General features: G+C 45.2%; 1 protein-coding gene across 2 annotated transcripts; it reads right to left on the bottom strand.

The window, feature by feature from the left end:
• Nucleotides 1-4,649: 4,649 nt before the first annotated feature.
• On the bottom strand, nucleotides 4,650-17,508 carry Tmem170a (transmembrane protein 170A). 2 transcript variants are annotated; one of them, XM_087595043.1, is made up of 3 exons: nucleotides 17,274-17,508; nucleotides 10,938-11,039; nucleotides 4,650-8,109 (listed from the first exon to the last, which is right to left on the bottom strand). In XM_087595043.1, exons 1-3 carry the CDS (start codon nucleotides 17,404-17,406, stop codon nucleotides 7,979-7,981), a joined length of 366 nt encoding a protein of 121 aa, XP_087451169.1. In that variant the 5' UTR covers nucleotides 17,407-17,508; the 3' UTR covers nucleotides 4,650-7,978. The 2 variants fall into 2 exon arrangements, with proteins under 2 accessions (XP_087451169.1, NP_001128080.1); NM_001134608.1 differs by having other exon boundaries at nucleotides 6,497-8,109; nucleotides 10,869-11,039; nucleotides 17,274-17,448.
• Between the last annotated feature and the right edge of the window lie 1,197 nt (nucleotides 17,509-18,705).

Raw genomic sequence — 18,705 nt, forward strand, 5'->3', positions numbered from 1 at the left:
TAGTCTATTACTGTGTTCTAGTTAAGAAAACCGTTGAAGGGCTGGAGAGATGGCTCAGCGGTTAAGAGCACCGACTGCTCTTCCGGAGGTCCTGAGTTCAATTCCCAGCAACCACATGGTGGCTCACAACCATCTGTAAAAAGATCCAATGCCCTCTTCTGGTGTACCTGAAGACAGCTACAGTGTACTTATATATGATAAATGAATAAATCTAAAAAAAAAAAAAAAGAAAAAGAAAACCGTTGAAGCATAATTCTACCTTGTATCCTTTTAGGATCAGAATTTTCGTACTTACGTTCAGGCCTATGATTCCTTAAAACAGACATTTCTCTTTAAACACTTTTTGTTTCGTTTTGTTTTGAGATATGGTTTCTCTGTCTTGCTGTCCTAGAACTATGACCAAGCTAGCCTGGAACTCACAGAGATCTAACTTCCTCAGCCTTCAGACATTAAAGATGTCTGGCAGGGGTTGGGGATTTAGCTCAGCGGTAGAGCGCTTGCTTAGCGAGCGCAAGGCCCTGGGTTCGGTCCCCAGCTCCAAAAAAAAAGAAAAAAAAAAAAAAAGATGTCTGGCCACCACCAGGTTTAAAACTTATTGGATGTGTGTGCGCCGCCTTGCCTGCACTTGCATCATGAACATGTGGGCTCTGTTCTCTCCTTCTGCCTGGCAGGCCCCCGGGGAATGAACTCAGGTCATCAGGCTTGGTGGCAGTTTATCCACTGAACCATTTTGCTGATCCTAAAAGCAGACTCTTCTGATCTGAAAGTAATCGAATATTAGCAGAATCTAAACCTAGTCTTTTGAATTTCATTATTCTTGGTCTTCCTTTCCTTGGACATTACAAACCCCACCCCGCCCCCACTCCCGTGACCAATAGGGTGTAGCCCATCCCAGAGGAATCTCCAAAGAAGAAATGAAGTTTGCCAGAAATCCTCCCCGACTTCTTCTAACACTGCATGAGAGTAAAATCCCCAGCCAGTACGAGAACGACTGCACAGTGTCAAGTAATAAATAACATCTTTTTTTTTTCTCCAAAGGAAGGGCCCCTGCAGAGCAGATTGGCCTAATTTGTAACAATACTCCTGCCACAGGCTCAGAGTGCTGAGATCACTGACCTGAGTCACAACGTCTCACTATTTACTGGGGAAGGGAGGTGTATATATCATCATGTTCACGTATACACATACGTGTGGGTGTGCAGGTATGTGTGTTTGTGTGTGCTTGTGAAGACTAGAAGTTGGTATTGGATGTTTTCCTTGTTTTTTTTTTTTTTTTCCCGGAGCTGAGGACCGAATCCAGGGCCTTGCGCTTGCTAGGCAAGCGCTCTACCACTGAGCTAAATCCCCAACCCCTTCGAATCCTATTTTGGACAGGGTCTCTCAGATTTGCACACAGTTAGCTACCTTATCCTGAAACCCCCTCCATCTCCTGAGCACTGGGTAGGGTTACACAGAGGGAGCTCCCCACCTGCCCAGCATCTGCATGGGTGCTGGAGACCTGAATTTGGGTCCCTGTGCTTACACAGCAAGTGTTTTACCAACTAAGCCACCTCCCCGACTGACTTTCAGATGCTTTTGTAAAGTGGTGCTTGGCAGGTCCTCTAAGGCTCTAAAACATGCACTGGTCCACCTAGGAGCATTCTACATTCAACTGCGTAGCTCATGGCCAGTAGTAGGAGTCCAAGGCTCTGGGTTTGATCTCTAGCAACAAAAATAAAAAAGATTAAAAAAGGGTCAGCACTTAAAAATGGATGGGTTTCGGGGTTGGGGATTTGGCTGAGTGGTAGAGCGCTTGCCTAGCAAGCGCAAAGCCCTGGGTTTGGTCCCCAGCTCCGGAAAAAAAAAAAAAATGGATGGGTTTCAAACAGTCTAGAGTCTCAGGGTCTCTTTAAAAATACAACTAGAGGCTGGAGAGATGGCTCAGCGGTTAAGAGCACTGACTGCTCTTCCAGAGGTAATGAGTTCAATTCCCAGCAACCACATGGTGGCTCACAACCATCTGTGAAGAGATCTGATGCCCTCTTCTGGTGTATCTGAAGACAGCTACAGTGTACTTATATATAATAAATGAATAAATCTTAAAAAAAAAATACAACTAAATATGGCAGCATCAGGTCATCATCCAGTAGGACAAAAAATAGGCTAGAGCCAGGCGACATGTCCCTCTACTCATGGGCAATGTAGTTAGATCGGTGTTAAGTCTCCAGCTCTTGTAAGGTGCTTGGTTCACTGTGGTCTTGGCAATAATTTAAGGGATCATCCTGCCAGACTCAGCACCTTTAGCTCTTCCTCTCCCAGTCTCCACTTTCAAGTGTGGGTTGTGACTGTTAGGGAAACCTGTGACCTGTTAAGTCTCAGGTCCACACAAGCATGGGGACTTCTGGCTGAACCCTGATGGCCCACACGTGATGCTCAGTGTCCTTCCAGGATGGCAGACATGTCTCTTGATCTGACCAGTAAGTCACACAAGTGCACACGTATGTAAAAAATTACCAAGCTGTACGTCAACATTCATGCACTTACTGTACACAGATGTACTGCTTAGAAACATTACATCTGGGGGCTGGAGAGATGGCTCAGCAGTTAAGAGCACTGACTGCTCTTCCAGAGGTACTGAGTTCAATTCCCAGCAACCACATGGTGGCTCACAATCATCTGTAATGGGATCCAATACCTTGTTCTGGTGTGTCTGAAGACAGCTATAGTGTACTCATATAAATAAAATGAATAAATCTTTAAAAAAAAAAAAACGGGGTTGGGGATTTAGCTCAGTGGTAGAGTGTTTGCCTAGGAAGCGCAAGGCCCTGGGTTCGGTCCCCAGCTCCGGAAAAAAACAAAACAAAACAAAACAAAACAAAAAAAAAAACCATTACATCTGAGTGTGGTGGTAACTTTAATCTCAGCAGAGGCAGGCAGATCTCTGAGTCTGAGACTAGCCTGGTCTGTACAGTGAGTTCAAGGACAGCCAGACAAAACAGTGAGACCCTGTCTCAAAAATAATTTTTTTTTTACAAGACAAAAGAATGGAAAAGTTACCCCAAACTGTGTGATCAAACTTGCTGAAAACAAGGGGGTATATTGGTCACTGAGGACATTAAATTATAGGAATCTGTGGAGTTCTTCCAGTAGATCATTGAAATTGCAAATTACTTGTATATTACTCAGACATCTTAGTGTAGGATCATATAAAAGCTTTTTTTCCACATGTGTTTGTAGGGAGCCATATTGGATTTGGGCCTGGCCATTTTGTGACTGTATAGCTCAAAGTGGCTACGTGACTCTTGGCCACACATACTCCTCTAAGAGCCTCTCCCATGAATTTACGGCACAGGAAGATAACATTCACCGGATGCTTCAGCCTAAGCAAAAATCAGTTCTCTCCTGAGTCAACACCCGGTGTCTCCACCACCTGACCTCTTTGCCTCCAGCTATCACTGCCTATACCCTCATCTCCCCCTCCTTCATGTTTCACAAAGGTCACTCCCCCTACCTGAAAGCCTTAAAAGCTGTAACGTTAATCCCAATAAACGAGACCTTGACAACAGAACTTTTGCTTGGTCTCCTTCTTCTCTTCACCCATTTTGGCCCACAGGTAGATAGCCTCTTCGGGATCCTGAATAACTGGGTCCCCGCTGGCGGGGACATGTGTTGTGTACATGTATATTCTAGTGTGTGTGTCGGCATACATGCATGTTGGGGCAGAAGTTAGCATTACTTGTCTTCCTCATGTTATATTTAGTGAGGTGAGGGGGTCTCTCAGAAAACCTTCAGGGATCCCTGAGTTCTAGAATTACAGGCAGGTCCTCCCCATGCCTGCTTAGCTTTTACTGTGGGTGCTGGGGATCTGAGCTCTGGTCCTCATGCTGGCCCACTGAGCCATCTCTCCAGGCCCCATACAGAGCTTCTTGATATGAACAAATGACCTCATCAGTAGTTAATGAGTGATGTTAACCTTAAGCACACTCTCACCACATTTTCTGAAAGATAATTTAGTTATAAATTATTATAAAAGTGAACGTAAGAGGAATACAGTTAAACATGTAGAATTTTACTACAAAAGCTTGCAATAGAAACACAATTCCAGGGCTTGGCACGATGGCTCAGTGGTTAAAAATGGCTGTCTTCTAACCTCTATTACAGGCCATGACAATCACATGCCCATGCTCCCACCAGTAAATAAATTAAAAGTGGGGGTGGGGGGAAAAGGAATCCAGGCACAGTAGCAAGTGCCTTTAATGCTAGTACTTGAGAGGTTAGGGCCAGCAGATCACAGTTCCAAAACAGCCTTAAACAAGTTTTAGGCCAGCCATGGCTGCATAGTAGGTCTTGTCCATACAAATAAATAATTAGAGAAAAACAAATTGAAGAAGAGGAAGAGGAGGAGGCAGAAGAGGAAGAGGAGGAGGTGGTGGTGGTGGTGGTAGTGGTAGTAGGTGGGAGAAAGGAAAGAAAAAAGAGAAAACAAACAACTCCAGAGCCAACTGTGGTGGTGTGCCTGTAATCCCAGTGCTTCGGAAGCAGAGGTGGGAAGACTGCCACAAATTCAAGGCCAGCCTGGGCTTCATGAAGAGTTGGAGGCTAGCCAGGTACACATAGCAAGACACTGCCTGAAATGAAATCTAAAAAAACAAAAAAATTGCGATCCCAACTCAAAGAATCCAAAGTAATTCTTTATTGATAATAAACATTTATACTAGCATTAGAAATATCAGTAGAAAAATAATATTTAAATAAATCTCTAACGTACAAAGATTTGATCATTTTGACTATAGCGGTTGAGTGCAATAATCTAATATAAAAATTTAAACCGATTTTGGTCATAACCAGCCTTACACAGTTACACAAGAAAGAAATACAAGTTCACAAAACCTTCTGCTCCTGGACCGTGAATGGTACCGGGCTTCACATTCCAGGAAAGAGTTCCTTAAGGAAGGTTGGCATGTTCCGCACTGTCACAATAACTTAAGGGAAACAAAAGACATTGGAATCAAAAGCCAACATACGATTTAAAAACCTAAAGGACACAGGAAGGACGCCATTACTTGCATGAACTGCTGCTCGAGACTCCCAGCCTCTCCTAAGTGGTATCTGGGTGCAGAGGAAGTTTACTAAGGCATCAAGAGATCAGCTTTTTGGTTGGGGTTGCTTTCTTTAGATTTCTTTTTTTTTTTTTCTTTTTCCAGAGCTGGGGACCGAACCCAGGGCCTTGCGCTTCCTAGGCAAGCGCTCTACCACTGAGCGAAATCCCCAACCCCGGGGACTTATCTCAGGAATTAAGAGAGGATGAGAGGGGGAAACACGCAGGAATCAGGGACAAGAACGTCCTTTCAGGGAGGAATCCCTCAAGGTGACGTGTTTAACAGAAACCGTGGCAAATAACTGGAGTTTGAGACAAGGGGAGGAAGAGAAACAGAGATCCGGGTGGAACGCACTCTTTAGCATTGAAATGAAAACACATCAAGCCACAGAGCTCAGTCTATAGAATCCATGTACATTCATCCACAAAAGAATGCTGCACACAGCCCACTTGGTGGTGCACGCGTACTTGGGAGGCAGAGGCAAGTGGATCTGTGTGAGTTCGAGGTCAGCCAGCCTGGTCCACAAAATGGGTCTAGGACAGCCAAGGCTATTACACAGAGAAACCCTGTCTGCAAAAACCAGGCAAAAAAAAAAAGGATGCTTCACACACATTGGGATAGATGTAATCTGGAGATACATTTCAAGTGTTTGTTTTTAAAGCTGATGAAGTGTATGGAAACAATAACACCTTAACTTTTATGTCTTGGTTGTAAATACAAATAACCTAACATTCTAATCATGGATGAATATGTTTACAAGTTATTTTTTAGGGGGAACAGCCAACCACCTACTCACCTATATGCTTAATTATAAAATTACATCCCCAAGGCTGCTTGGTAATACAGGGCAGTGTATTACCACTAGTGACGCCACCAGCTCCCACAAGGCCGGGTACCATATTCCAGTTTCTCCAGCTGAAGGGATGTTTTCCAGATTCAAAGTCCCTCAGACTGAAAATGGAAATCTTTTGTTGGAAGAAAGATTTGCACTTTTCGCTGGGGAATATGAAGAGCACTCATTGCATTTTAGTTGCCCACCAATCTGATGAGTCACTGTAGTTTTGAAGTGGTGGCCAAAAGAAAGAGCCAATTATTTTGGGAGCCATCCCTGCAACTTCCCCTGATGCCATTATGGGGCAAATTGATCCGCCTGGCTATTTTATCAAATTTTAAAATCATGTGTACATGGGGACTGGAAGTATGTGTACAAGTGCTCACAGAGGTCCTCTTGGCTACTTAAAAAGAAATTCTAGTCACATTTATTTATTTTCCTGTGTATGCAAACAGCATGTGGACAGCAGAGACAAAGGCAGGAGTTGGCTCTCTCCTTCCACCCCGTGGATCCTGAGAACCGTTCGTGCTGAACGATCCTGCCAGCCCCTCCTGGCTACTAGTTAACCAGAAGCTGAGAGCGTATTGCTTTAAGATAAATTTATTTCCTCATAGGTTTTGAGCCTTAATCTCACAATGAAAATTTTCTTTAAAAAATGTCAGTTAATGACCAGAAGCTACTTTGAAAGCAGGTAACAACAGGGCTGTTGTATTTTTTTGTAGTTTATATAAAACCATTGAAAAGATGAAAGGTGCTTTAAGTTCTGCACCAACTTTCCCTTCTGAAGGTCACAGTTTGGAGGCCCTTTTAAGGAAAAACCAAGTTAGGCAATAGAGTTTAAAAATTAAAATAGCTAAAATCGAGTTTAAAAAACTACTACTACTACTACTGCTCTTTAAGGATACAAATTCTCTTGAAGAAAAATAAGATAGTGTCTGAAGAGGAAGGTTTAGGCACTTTCTGGGAGTGGATACTCAAACACTGCAAGAGTGGGCCAAGGAGCCACTGCTAGGTAAACACAGTGAGGGGAAAGCCAATACCCGTTAACTCCTTCAGCAACACTGCAGGAGCACAGACTCAGCAAATCAACAGAAACCACCACGACAGACTCTAACAGAATCCTGCAAGTATCTTCCCATCTGTGCCTGAAGGTTCGAAGTGCACCCTAACGGACCCGGCTGTGAAGTTCAAGTCAAACCACTTAAGAAAGTCTGAGTGTTTTTAGGGACGGTAAGTAAAATGGGTAGTGCTAAAGATGACAAAGTATCATGAACATTCTTTGGGAAAAAGAACCTCAATTAGGCATGACAGTGATGCCTACTGTCCCAGCTACTCAGGAGGCTGAGGCAGGAGGACGCCTTGAACCCAGGAGTTTGGACCAGCCTGGGCCACAAAGCGAGACGTCAGGTGTTAAAAAACAAAACAAAACAAAACAACGACGATAAAAACCCAAACCTCAATTAGCTAGCTTATTTTGATCAAATGAAAAATTCACATCTCTTGAAATATATTAAATAATCAGAGGTCAAGACAGTTACCCATGACAAGTCACATTCTCAGTGGTCACCTACTTTGGAGAGCGGAACCAAAGCTGTTGCTTTGAACTCTACTTCAGCTCTCTGCCCATTACATTCCACCAGTTTGTTCTGAACCAACCCAAACCAATGTGGCTTTACGGCCAGGACCGCTAAGCCTTCCGCACAGTGCGGCCTGCCCCCCTGAAATCCAGCAGCATTCTCCACCGTTGCCGGGAAACGATGATACATCTTTGCAAAGGAAGGTTGGCGACTCCCAGGCATCGCTGGCTTAGGTGATGGCGTGTGCCTGTACATCTCCTTAAGGTGCCACAAAAGAAGGAAAGCCAAGGAACTTGTTTTGGCTGAGAATGGTGGGTGTCCACAGGGGTCTTCAATTTCTGGAGCTTCGACTAGAAGAAAGGGCTGTGGTGGTCTTCACACTCTCAAGCCTCCTCGTGGCTTCCATTTGAGGGATGAAGAGACCGTGACACTGTCCATTCCTTTTGAGGAGTCTAAAACTCAGGGATGACATCACAGTCAAAAAGCATATGCTATAGAGTAGCTAAAACCCGTAAGAAAGAGACTACCACGACACAGAAGGTCTGCCCGGTGCCCAGGGTGAGGGCTTCAAAGGGGATCATCTCCTTCCCTGCTGCTCGGTAGACCCCAGCAATTGCTGCACCTGGTTCAATTCAAGCGTGTTGAAAGAGAAAAAAATGTAATTAGTGAACAAAACCTGAGACTAACGACATCACAAAACCAAGATTTAAAATTTCCCTGTCCAGAGATACACTTTTTAAAAAAGTTTATTTATTATATTTATATGAGTAACACTGTAGCTGTCAGACACACCAGAAGAGGGCACCAGATCTCATTACAGATGGTTGTGAGCCACCATATGGTTGCTGGGATTTGAACTCAGAACCTCTGGAAGAAAAGTCAGTGCTCTTAACTGCTGAGCCATCTCTCCAGCCCCCAGAGATAGACTTTTTATTATTTAATTATGAACAAAATGTTTTGTGCTCTGTCCTTTCTGATGACCATGCTAACTTTCTTTAAGCGGTTTGCCAAGTCAGCATTTAGATTTGGACTCTCTTAGCTTGAGCAGAAACACTGGTGCCAACCCAGACACCCCATCTCATCTTCTACACCCAGACCTATGTTGACCCAGCTATCCACCTGAGAGTCACAGACACTCAGGAGACAGCGTCAAGGCAACCCAATTATCTACAGGTAGACAGAGGGTGTGGCTCAGTGACAAAGCACGTACTTCCGGTATACAAGGCTGTGGGTTCCATTCTCACCTCAAAGTAAAGGAAGGCTACACAGTCTTAAACTGTGACATGAGATACTATTACTGTGCTTTGAACAAACAAGCAAACAGCAATAGATATTTGACTTTGCCTCCAGCGGCCATCAATGTCACCAAGGTGTCAGAACACAAGTCTCATGGGGCCTCCATAACTAAGCTTTCTTAGAGAAAAGAAAGAAGCCTGAGGAACCTGACCTGGGCCCTCCCGTGAGATATGAATGAGGAGAAAAGAAAGGAAAATCCAAGAGAGCAGGAAAAGGAAATACTACTGGAGAGCCTTGGAACTGAAATGAGCTCATGCTCAGCTACTGTGTGCCAACGATGGCACCAGGTCCTCCGCATGCAGACCTCTCAGCCCTCAGCGTTCAAGGGCGGGGTCTCAGGGGCCAGAATGGCCACGCAGACACTGCAGCATTCAGTGACACAGCACACAGAGAGATGACATACAGCATAGGAAGGAAGGAAGGGAGGGAGGGAGGGAGGGAGGGAGGGAGGGAGGGAGGGAGGGAGGGAGGGAGGAAAAGGAAGAAACAAAGCCAGCCAAAGAAATCAAACACGTTTCTATTCAAAGTTCAGGGTTTAAATTTATAGTAAAAATAAATAAGGCAACAAATTAGGAGTTTACATTCCTATGTTTTACAAATATATTTATGATTATATATTATATTTTTATAATATAAATGTGTTATATATATAAATATAAATATATATAAATATAAAAAAATATATATTTTTTTAAATAGCTGAGGCTAGAGAGGTGGCTTAGTGGTTAAGAGCCCCGACTGCTCTTCCAGTGGACCTGAGTTCAAGTCCCAGCAACCACAAGGCGCTCACAACTGTCTGCAACTCTGATACCTGACACCCTCACACAGACATACAGGCAGGAAAAACACCAATGAACATAAACCACACCAAAATACAACCTGAGACTGCTCACGCACATAATGGTTTTCATTTGCATTTTCATTTTATTTTGCTCCTATTTCTAGAAAATAAATACACATGCTTCTGTGTATAAACTGTAAAATGATTTATCATTTTTCATTCCTCTAGCTGTGTCAGGAACATGAAACAAGACAAAGCAGGTTTAAAAATAGTTTGTAATTTCCATGTTATTCCAGTCTCCAGTCAGGAAGTCTGGGAATTTAAAAACACCAATCCGACACTTTACTTCCTTTGTGTGGTGCTGGGGTCAAACCCAGGCCTCAGACATGCTATGTCAGCTTTGCCACTTTACACGCCTCAATTATCTTCCCAGACAGATTCATTCTCCATCCCTAAAGGAGCCACACCCGAAAGAGTAGAAGCAATCAGTGAACCGCTCTGCAAAGCCCGGGTCAAGGGAAACTGGGTCAGGGGGTGCCGAGCCTTCCAAAGGGAACTGCTTGTGCTCTGCTAGGGGCCCATCTCAAAAGGTTTCAAATCTGACTTGGAAGGCCAAAGAGATTGGCCAGCTAAAAGGACTCGAGAGTTAAAAAAACAAAATAAGATCCAATAAAGGAATACATTAAAAAATAAGATCCACACTTGAAAGCTAATAAAACTCATTGTGTGGGTGCTGGAAAGATGGTTCAGTGGTTAAGAGCACTGACTGCTCTTCCCGAGGTCCTGAGTTCAATTCCCAGCAACCACATGGTGGCTCACAACCATCTGTAATGGGATCTGATGCCCTCTTCTGGTGTGTCTGAAGCCAGCTACAGTGTACTCATATATAATAAATAAATTATTCTTAAAGAAATAAATTATTCTTAAATAAATTATTCTTAAAGAAAAAGAAAAAACTCATTTTGCGTGTATGTTCATGAACATATACACACACACAGACATAGACCCAGACACATACACACACACAGACATAGACACAGACACATACACACACACAGACACACACACACACACACACACACACACACACACACACACACACACTCTCTCTCTCTCTCTCTTTCCCACTCTCAATGCTAGAAACCAAACCCAGGGCTTTATGCTTGATATGCAAGCATTCTACCGTGGAGCTAAATTCCCAGCCCCTCCCACCCCCCCCACATCCCAATTTCTAAAATGAGTCCTAAAGCTAGGTGACTACCCACATCACAAGTTTTTGACTGGTATTTTAATGTCTAACATACTTGTCAAGATTCCAGCAGTAATTGGTCCCACGATGCCCATCAACAGGATGCTTACAGACATGAACCTACCATATTTGTGATGTCTGAGGGTGAAGAGGGCCAGCAGTCCAGCAGGGACATGGAAGAACACAGAAGACATCAGTGCCCACAGGAACACACCGTACCACATCTCTGGGAGGGAAGAGAAAGGCAAAGCTGGAGTCACCAGCCTTCCCAGTGAGGCACCGCCACGGGGCCCAGTCCCAGCCCCTGTACCCATTTTTCCCATTTTTGTCAGCATGAAGTTCTCTAGTGGGTTTTGCTGTTGGCATTTTTGTTTTGTTTTTTGGGTAGAAAAAACTTTTTTTTTAATTACATTTATTCATTTTACTGCATGTGTGTTTTGCCTGTATGTATGTATGTATGTATGTATGTATGTATGTATGTATGTATGTATATTCACGTTTGATACCCACAGAGGTCAGAAGAGGACATTGGATCTTCTAGACCTGGAGTTATAGATGGTTGTGAGCCACCAGTTGGGTGCTGGGGGCTGAACCTAGGTCCTCTGCAAGAGCAGCAAGTGCTCTTAACCTATGAGCCTCCTCTCCAGCACCTTGTTTTTGTTATTGTGAGCCACGGTCTCATCATGTGGCCCACAATAGCCTCACGCCCAGTATGTATGTGAGGCTGGCCTTGAACTCTGATCTTGCTGCCTTCCTTGTGTTTCTAGGCATCTGCCACCATGCTAAATCCTGTTGAGTTTTTAAAGAGTTCAAAAACTTCTACTCACAGGCTAAATATCGCAGGACTTATTTAAACTCATTTATAGGACGTGTAGACACAGTAACAAGACAGTTCCAGGAGAGGCCCTCACCTTAACCCGACTGCTAGTTAGCACCCAGATCTGACTTGCAGAACTGAGGAAACAACCGTTTCAATGGTCTAGCCTGTGGAATTTTGTTACACCAGCCTGGCTATAACAAACACCCACTCACTCATGCCCCTGAAGTATAACACCTACCCAAGGAGAGCCACCAGGATCCTACTGGCACCATTCTGATTTGTAGAGAACAGCACACAGGGACAAACCAACCCACCTATCGCCCCAACCCCCAAATCTCGCCTACCCACCACCACCCGAGCCCTATGTGTTGGCTATTTCTGTGCCCACATATAGTACTATTTACGACACTCTGAGAGGGGAAGGCTTTGTTACATTAAATGAGTAGTTTATAAAAATGCTCTCAGGATAATTATAGACTTTAAAAGCTATCACAAACTTAGATCTACAAAACACTTTTAAAAAAAGTGATTTCTTTTTAATCTACTGCACCTTAATTTGCCAACTGTTTAATAGCTATTTATTGATCGATGTAGAGTTCTTTTCATTTCCCTGGCTCAACACACGGCCAAAAATGTTTCTCTGTCTTTCAGCATGTCCTTGTTCACTGCTTCAAACCAAGCGCAGTATCGGCTGGGTCGTCCTCGGCAGCTGTATTGTTGGTTTCCTGCTGTTGTAACACAACCTTTTGGCTCAAGGTTCTGTGAACTGGGAAGTCCAAGACTGACAGGGCCCATCTGTGAGGCCTTCTTTTTTACTTTTTCCTCTCCCCCTCTCTGTCTGTCTCTCTCTGTCTCTGTCTCTCTCTCTCTTTCTCTCTCCCTGCGTGTGTCTCTCTCTGGTGTGTGTGTGTGTGTGTGTGTGTGTGTGTGTGTGTGTGTGTGTGTGATCACAAGTGTACTGGGTGCCTCTTCGATTGTTCTCTTCCTCATATTTGGAGGCAGAGCCTCTCACTTGAATGCAAACCTCACCAATTCAGCCAGTCTAGCTAGCCAGCTTGTTCTGAGGATTCCTTCTTCACCTCCCAGATGCCAGGACTACAAGTTGGCCACCATGCTCACACAGTATTGGAGAGTCAAACTCTGGTCCTGGTGGTATCAAAGCCCTGGGTTCAATCTTGAGCGGAGAAACATACATGTACATACACACAGAGCTTTCACACGAAGGAAGAGCAGTCACGTGGAGAGCTGTGTCCTCCAGATGATACTGAATTAACAAAAGGGCTTGAGGGCTGGAGAGATGGCTCAGCGGTTAGGAGCGCTGGCTGCTCTTCCAGAGGTCCTAAGTTTAATTCCCAGCAACCACATGGTGGCTCACAACCATCTGTAATGGGATCTGATGCCCTCTTCTGGTGTGTCTGAAGACAGCTACAGTGTACTCATACACATAAAATAAATAAATCTTAAGAAAGAAACAAAAAAATAAAAGGGCTTGCTGATGACCAGCTCTCTGCCTTTAACCCCCAAACTGGGTTGTCCTACTCCCAAGAACAACTCCAGTCTAAAAGAATAGGAATGGGAGTGCCGGGCAAGCCAGCAGTCATCCTTTCAACTGGTTCTTCTCCAACCTTCTGCCCCAGGTCAAAGAGCTGGGTAAACCTATTCCTGGTGAACCTTTGTAAAGCTGGCATTATACGAAGACCACATCTGTCCCACTGAGGACTAGAGTCTTGTCCACTCCTGTGGCTCCTTGCTGGAACTAGGCTGCCTGGATGCTCCTGGCCCATCAGTTTACATCAGTCAATGGTATACCCCTTGCTTGCCAACTGTCTCCAATCTGCCAGGAGATCCATGTTACCTCGGCTCTAACAATGACTTACTCTCAGGGCAACCAACTGTGGCCTGGCACCTCTTTCCTGATTCTACTTGTCTTGGTCATTGTTCTGTTGCTGTGAAGAGACACCATGACCAAGGCAACTCTTCTAAGAGAAAGCATTTAACTGAAGCTTGTTACTGATTTCTGGCCATTAGCACCCTAGTAGGAAGCAGACAGGCAAGGTACCAGAGCTAAGAGCTTAGAAACTGATCCACAGGTACCAAGGGTGGGTGGGGTGGAGGAGAGACTGGGCTTGATGTGGGCTTTTGAATCCTCAAAGCCCACCCCCATAACCCCAATGACATACCTCTTTCAATAAGGCCATATCTCCTTATCTTTCCTATTACAACTCCACCAACCAGGGACTAATCATTCAAACGTATGAGCCCATGAGGGTGGGGGTATTTTTTTCAAACAATAGCCAAGGCTGGCTTTGACTTCAGGCCTAAGCCCAGAATGGTTGGCCTCAAATTTACAACCATCCTACCTCAGCCACTCAAGGGCTGTGTCTACAGGTGTGTGCCATCCATCATACCTGATCACTTTATGGAAAACAGCAACTCTGTCCCTTGACACATTCCAGCCACTTACTCTGCCCTCTCTCCAGTCTCTTACACCAGATATTGCATCCTTCCTTTGCTCCACACCTCTATGGAAAGAGTGATCCATATGGAAGGGCTTTTGTTTTGTCTATCAAGGCCCTTTTAACAGAGACCCGCCCTGGGCTGGAGGGCATCAGATCTCATTACAGATGGTTGTAAGCCACCATGTGGTTGCTGGGAATTGAACTCAGGACCTCTGGAAGAGCAGTCAGTGCTCTTAACCTCTGAGCCATCTCTCCAGCCCTGGATCTACTCTTGACTCCAGCAACAGCATGATCAAAATATTATTGGGTTTGCTTAATTTGACATTAGTTTAGTGAAATGCTATGTTCAGAGGATGACAAATGACAACTAGAAGCCACCACGGTGGCCAGGCCTAGAGTCTCAGCAGTAGCAGCAGGAAGGCTCGGGTTCTCTGGCTACCTTGGCTACCCAATGAGACCTTGTCTCACACAAACAAACACAAAGAGACGGCAAGAGAGATCTGAGCAGGTTAGAATGAGAATTTGGCAGAATCCTAGATGTCTAAATTGCAAAAGCGGATTTAAAAAAAAAAATCAATTCAAAGCTTTTTAGTGCAGAGAAACGACAGAATATTGTAGGGCAACGATCTGCCGTGAGTTGGCATAAAGTACAAGTAACCTTTTCCGTAGCACCAAATTAGAAAGGGAATCAGGCTCAGGACCCTGAACGAGATTCCTAGTAAGAGGGCCTGAGTGTCTCAAACCAGCGTGAAAACTTCAAGTACCCATTGTAAGCAGAATTCCAAATAAAGATGAGACACTGCAGGGAAGGGATGTGCTTACTGCACTCTGGTCAACTTGAGGTCACAGGTTATCTGTTCAGCATTAGCCTTGAGATTAGAACGTTGTGATCCAATCCATGTTTATACCTCCAGTCAGAAATGACAGTGGCCAGAAGGAAGACCTGATGAAGGACTGAGTCCTGGTAAATGGTACCCCTAGGTCTCACAGCCATAGCAGGAGTAAAACCCAAATACATAATGTAGATTAGCACCTTTGGGAGAGAGTCTGGAGAGATGGCTTAGCAGTTGCTGATTTTCCAGGAGACCCGAGTTCAGTTCCCAGCGAGCGAGGTCAGTATCGAAATGAAAAGCAAAAAGCTGAAGTAAACAAGAAGGGCTGTTCTAGGGTAAATGAGACCAAAGAGTCAGGACAACCGAATTCAATATGTGGTTCTATTATTGTGTCGCTCTGGCTGGCCCGGAACACACTATGTGGACCAGGCTGGCTTCCAAGTCACATCTGATTGTTTCTGACTCCGGAGTGCAGCAGGCGTTAGGCTTGTGGGCCTCCACATCCCGTAACATCTGACTCTTGATGAGCAGCTGGACTTAAGGAAGGCTTCTGACTGGCTCTCTTTTCTCAGCTCACAGGCTATCTGCTTTTTTCCTTTCTTAGTAAAACAACTCTTTCTCTCTCCAAATGAAAACAGAAACAAAATGAAAAACCACAAAGGAGAAATGGCTCGGAGATAAGTTACTGCTGCTCTTCCAGAGGACCCAAGTTTGATTCCCAGCAACCAGGGCAGACAGCTCGGCCACCTGTAACTCCCCGCCTCTGGCCTCGGTGGGCCCTTGAACTCAGATACATACACCCAAACACATGCACACATTTAACATAAATATTTTTAAAGAAAAAAGCTATTTGGTTAACTGAAGAAAAATTTAAGGGGTTGGGAATTTAGCTCAGTGGTAGAGCGCTTGCCTAGCAAGCACAAGGCCCTGGGTTCGGTCCCCAGCTCTGAAAAATAGAAAAGAAAAAAAAAAAAAAAGAAAAATGTAAATCAGGCCTGTTTAAGTAACATCGCTTTATAAGAAGTGGTGTGATTTGGGGGTCCTGTGACAGGACACACCCCTGGTTCAGAAGTTTTGAGCTTAAGAATCATAAAGAGTCTCGACTTCTGCAGTCCAGGAAGTTAAAATGGGATGTGTACACACAGGGACATGGATGTGACAAAGACAGCAAGAACCGGAATAGTCCTGCTTGCAAAATGTGATTTCCATCAACACAAGTCCATACAACCGTGGCCCCATAGTCTAAGGTAGCTTGCCATCTAGGCTTGCCTAACTCCACCTATGATGGCCTCACAACTGCCTAATAAGCCTCAGCTTTTAAGCAGGTTATGTGACTTTGTACCACCCAACCTAAGCATACGGACACTTGCTATTCTGTGTTTCACGTTCTCAGGTTTGGAAATTTCCCAAATCGTTGGGAGAGATATAAGAAAATGAGCGAGAACAGACTGTATCCTAGGAAAGTATGAACCCTTTGTCTTTTGGAGAGGGTCTCCAGAATGGGATGTGTGTGCATTTATTTGTAATCACTGTCAGATTTGTTTATTTATATATTTATTTACTTGTAATCACTGCCAGGTGTAACACTAATATTTCTGAAAACAATCTGAACTTCCAGACTCTCCTTGTGGGCAGGATCACAAGCTAACACCTAACACCTTCAGGTGCCACAAAACACAAGGATAATCACCTTGTCAGCTACTACACAGGCAGGTCCCAGGTGTCCACCGAGAGGCGCCTGGCAGTCGCTGCCCAGTAGATGAGACTCACGGGTTAGTCTAGCTTAAGATTGCAGTCAGCAATCCCACCGTCCTCTTTTACAATGACACCGGGCCAGCTTCTCTTTACTGCAGTGTCCTAAGGCCCTCCCAGCACCCCCCAGCCTCTTGTCGTCTTGCCTTAAAAAATCCAAAGCAAATAATCATGCCCTCCCCTGAAGGCCTTGATTAATGAGCCCAGGGGATTATTCTCCTCCCCACACCTTTCGGAATTGTAGCAGTTCTACGGTGTAACTGTAACTTTAAAAGCCCTCCTGGCAGAAAGAAAGCAGCGAAGCCGTGTAGGAGCTAAGAGCAATTCAGAAGTTGTGTCTTAAGTTCTTCAAGGTGCGGGTGGAGGAACCTGCAACAGGTTTGAGCAAGTGAGTTCGCCACTGACAAGCTGGTGGGAAGATGGGTGTAGGACAGAGTCAGAGGACAGGATCAGCACTCAAGTTCTCAGAGGAAATATCGGAGCAGTCTCTTAGGATGGGGCAGCTGTCGCCCCAAGCGCGATTCCGGGGCTGCCTCGGCCTCGCCCTAGGAGGCAGGCGACAGGTGCGCAGTGCGCAGGCGCGGGGCGGGGCGTACCTGGGAAGGAGCAGAGCGAAGTAGAGTTGGGGCACAGGGTCCCGTTGCCCACCCGCGGCACGAGCTTCAGGCTGAGGATCTGCTGCAGGAGCCCGGCTGAGCCGCCGCCACCACCGCTCCCCTCGCGCTCCATTCCGCCGCCATCCACCGCCCAGAGCGCCGCGGAGCACCGCACCTCCACAGCCACAGCGTCACCTTTGGCCGGCCCTCTCCTTCCGCCCACTCCAACGGCACTGCTATAGTAATCGTTTCTCCTTCCAATCACAGGGCGCCGCAGATGGAGGGGGCGGGGCAACGGTTGTTCCCGCCCCCTGGCGCTGCGTTCGATTAGAGAAACCCCCGGCATGCTGCGCCCCTAGTGGCAAGTTTCTCCTGCTCCTCCATCTGGGTGTGTTGGGCTTTGCTCTTCGTTTTGGTGCCACCCTCAAGTAGGACAAGTCCGTCGAGATTGCTTAGCCGGTAGAGGCGCTTAACTCCCTCCAAACATGAAGGATTTGTCTTCCATCCCTAGGACTCACATGGTGAAAAGTGAAACCCAACACCCATGGGTTGTCTCTTTTTACCTTCACACCGTGTACTGTTCACATACACATACACTCACATAAATTTTAAAAAATAGTATAAAAAGATAAAGCACCCAAATAAATAAATATTTATTTACTTATAGGACCAATATCCTATTCAAATTTCTCTGTAGGGCTGAATATGCACGGACAGAAAACCAGCTAGCTGCACAATACCCTAGATTCCAACCCCGGTGGCTTAGAATGTCAAAGACAGGTTCACTGGGAAGCAGTTGTGTACACTTTTAATCCCAGCACTTGAGGAGGCAGAGGCAAGGCAGATTTCTGAGTTCAAGGCCTGCCTGGTCTACAAAGTGAGTTCCAGGACAGCCAGAACTACACAGAGAAACTCTGTCAAAAACAAAACCAAAGCAGATACAAAACAAAACAAAAGGGTTCGATTTCCAAATAACCGATAAGCAAAAATTAGACTTTAAAAAAAAAGTGGACCAGAAATTTGGTAAGTCACTGAAGTTGAAACTTTTAGGAGCTGAAACGAAAAGAACTTCTGGGGCCAGCAAAATGACTTAGCAAGTAAAGGTACCTGCTGCCAAGTCTGGTGACCTGAGGTCCGTCTCAGGGACCCACATGTTAAAAGGGAACACCCGCAATTTGCCCTTTGACCTTCACACTCCATGGCACAGGTTCCCACACGCTTATTGCCATGCCCATCCCTGATTGCAAACATGACTACATCGGGAACCAACAGAAACTCCAATGGCTGGCTAAACCTTCGAGGGATTTAAAATAGGAATACCCATAATCTGGATCTTTGAAGTGGAAGATCCACCTTTGATCTGAGCCACCCCATCTACTGGTTTGAATATGCTTGGCCCATGGGAAGTGGCACTTATTAGGAGGTGTGGCCT

The sequence above is a fragment of the Rattus norvegicus genome, chromosome 19 (genome assembly GCF_021556685.1).
Source record: "Rattus norvegicus strain SHRSP/BbbUtx chromosome 19, alternate assembly SHRSP_T2T, whole genome shotgun sequence".
NCBI classification, from domain to species: Eukaryota; Metazoa; Chordata; class Mammalia; order Rodentia; family Muridae; genus Rattus; species Rattus norvegicus.